At 36.9% G+C, this 2,710-nt stretch overlaps 1 protein-coding gene across 1 annotated transcript; it reads right to left on the bottom strand.

The window, feature by feature from the left end:
* On the bottom strand, positions 570-2,355 carry LOC107627107. The gene is made up of 4 exons (XM_021116896.1): positions 1,639-2,355; positions 1,026-1,308; positions 633-935; positions 570-580 (listed from the first exon to the last, which is right to left on the bottom strand). The coding sequence occupies exons 1-4, from the start codon at positions 2,353-2,355 to the stop codon at positions 570-572; spliced, it is 1,314 nt and encodes a 437-aa protein (XP_020972555.1).

The raw sequence follows: 2,710 nt of genomic DNA on the forward strand, positions 1-2,710 counted from the left end.
CGACTCTGTGTGGATTACAGGCAGCTGAACAAGGTCACCATAAAGAATAAGTACCCATTGCCGAGAATTGATGATCTCATGGATCAGTTACAAGGAGCTGGGGTTTTCTCTAAGATCGATTTGCGATCCAGTTATCACCAGATAAGGGTGAGGGGTGAGGATATCCCTAAGACCGCTTTCAGGACTCGTTATGGTCATTACGAGTACACTGTAATGTCTTTTGGGTTGACGAACGCTCCTGCAGTATTCATGGATTACATGAATAGAGTGTTCCGTCCGTTTTTGGATAAATTCGTTGTTGTCTTCATTGACGACATACTGATTTACTCCAAGACTGAAGAAGAGCATGCGGAACACCTGAGGATCGTGTTGCAGATTCTAAAGAAGAAGAAACTCTATGCGAAACTGTCTAAGTGTGAGTTCTGGAAGAGTGAGGTGATGTTTTTGGGTCACGTGGTGAGTACATACAGAATCCTCAGTTATATTCAGCGGTATTTTGAACCTTGAGTGTGCCGTTCTTCTATTGTGAAGAAGTAAAGATGCAATACTACTCGAAGCAACGTTTAACACTATATCACCCCTTGAGCGAATCTCAACAGACATAAGGTTCCATAGAAATGTTTTTCCAGTACCCCCATGACCATAAACAAAGAAAAAACCCCCTTCATCACAATATATAGCTGTAACAATTTTATCGAATGCATATCTCCGCTCAGGTGTTGCGATGGCTAACATGTCTGAGGCATTTTTCTTTAAATCATCCCTGTTAAAGTTTAGCTCTTCCCTAATAACCCTTTCGATGAACAAAGAACTATCAACTTCAGTTGCTAAAGGCATTGGAGGATAATCTTTCAAGGTTTTACCATAGGAATGTAAGATCTTGTCTATATCCATTAAGCACAACTGCTTAATCTCATCATCTGACATTGTTAACTCTGCATATTATACGATACTGTAAAAATTCAATCAAACTAAAAATGATCAATAAGAAAGAACTTTTATCATTGTAATTAATAAAAACTCACCCCTCATGTTCATCACAACTCTCTGTCGATACAAAATATCATCTGAGAGTTCATGCCAACATCTATCCCAGACATGTTCTGGTCTTGAGATATTGTTGGATGTTAATAGAATGACAAATAACCTCCTAACATATGATCCTGAGGCCCATAAGCTTGCTTCCTTAATTGCATGAATGAATTCTTTGTCATCTTGCAAGAGTCCAAGGGCGAAGCATGTATCTCTATACATAGCATAAATTGTTCCTCCTACTGTTCTTATATCTCGAAAACTCATACATCCTCTCTGAGTATTCAAGAGAAGTCGTTGGTAATATTCTTCAATATTTGCTGCAAAAAATTTGGTTAAAATCCCACTTTTAAGTTGTTAAATGGATTAAGCTATGCTATTTTAATTATTATGTAGCTACACATCCGCATAAGAATAATTTCCTAAAAAATATAGAAAAATAAAAAATTGTATAATCTACAGATTATAACTGTTGAAAGTTATTTGAATATTTATTTTCTAGTGTAGATAAATCGAATAAAATGGACGTGGGGTATAGGCTGTTAAGATTTTAAATTTAAATCATTAAATAAGTAAGATCAAAATTGAATATAAACTCGTCATTACCTGTAGGTACATGAGTCTTCCAATCGCGAAGCCTTTCTTTCGAGGAAACCACTTTGAAGAATCGTCCTTCCAAACAAACTTGGTTGGAAACTCAACATAAGTCAGACTTCGAGCATAGGGATATGACATGTTCGCCGCCATCCATCCCAAAAACATGGACTTATGAGATATTGCTCTTTCGACGATATCATTCACATTAGAAGTTTCACCATAAACCACAGGTTGCTCATCCACCAAATGGAATGGAAGTCTAATCACAAATGGTTCTTTCTCTTGGATTTCGTATCCAAATAGACGCCACACTGCCTCACATGCCGAAATGTACCTACAATCGCAGTAATTCCTAATTTCGTCAACAACTTGTGTGGCTTCTGATGGATCACCAGCATTGTATAGAGTAGCTGTTACGCGGTCATTACCCTTGTGTACATACTTAAACATATACTTAATAGAACTTGTTTGGCATGTGTATTCCACATTTATGTGGCACCCGAACTTGAGCAACAATTCTAGATTATACGAAACAATGAACTTATTGTCTAGTACACATTTCCTTTTCTTCACTGTTCGACCATTAGTAGTACGCCTATATTTGGAAAATTCGGCCTCATCAATGAGTGTTCGCTGTCTAAACTCTTTAGGATAGAACTTTGAACATGATCCATTCTTCATGCAAGGTGAATTCTTGTTGTACGGACCACATGGACCATGTACCATGTAATTTTGAATAGTTCCATGTAGATTTGGCCTTTCATTTTCATCAAGAATCTCAACTGTTATAGATTTGGCCTTTCATTTTCACATCAATTTCAGAGAGGAGATGAGAGAAGTGTGGGAGTGGGAATGGGTTACGGGTTTAAGCCGTTGGGGATTCAGTTTTTTTTTTAAAGTCAAGATGGCACCGTTTGGAGGTGTTATTAACAAACCGAAAACCTTTTAAAAAAACCAACCAGTTCTAACGGTTCACCGATTAATCACATATACGACCGATTTTGTAATGAGTTTTTTTGTCAGACGATTTACTCATAACATCGGTTAAGCCATTTTTAAATTTTATAAAATTATTTATAAT

This window comes from Arachis ipaensis, chromosome B02 (assembly GCF_000816755.2).
Source record: "Arachis ipaensis cultivar K30076 chromosome B02, Araip1.1, whole genome shotgun sequence".
In the NCBI taxonomy this organism is placed as follows: Eukaryota; Viridiplantae; Streptophyta; class Magnoliopsida; order Fabales; family Fabaceae; genus Arachis; species Arachis ipaensis.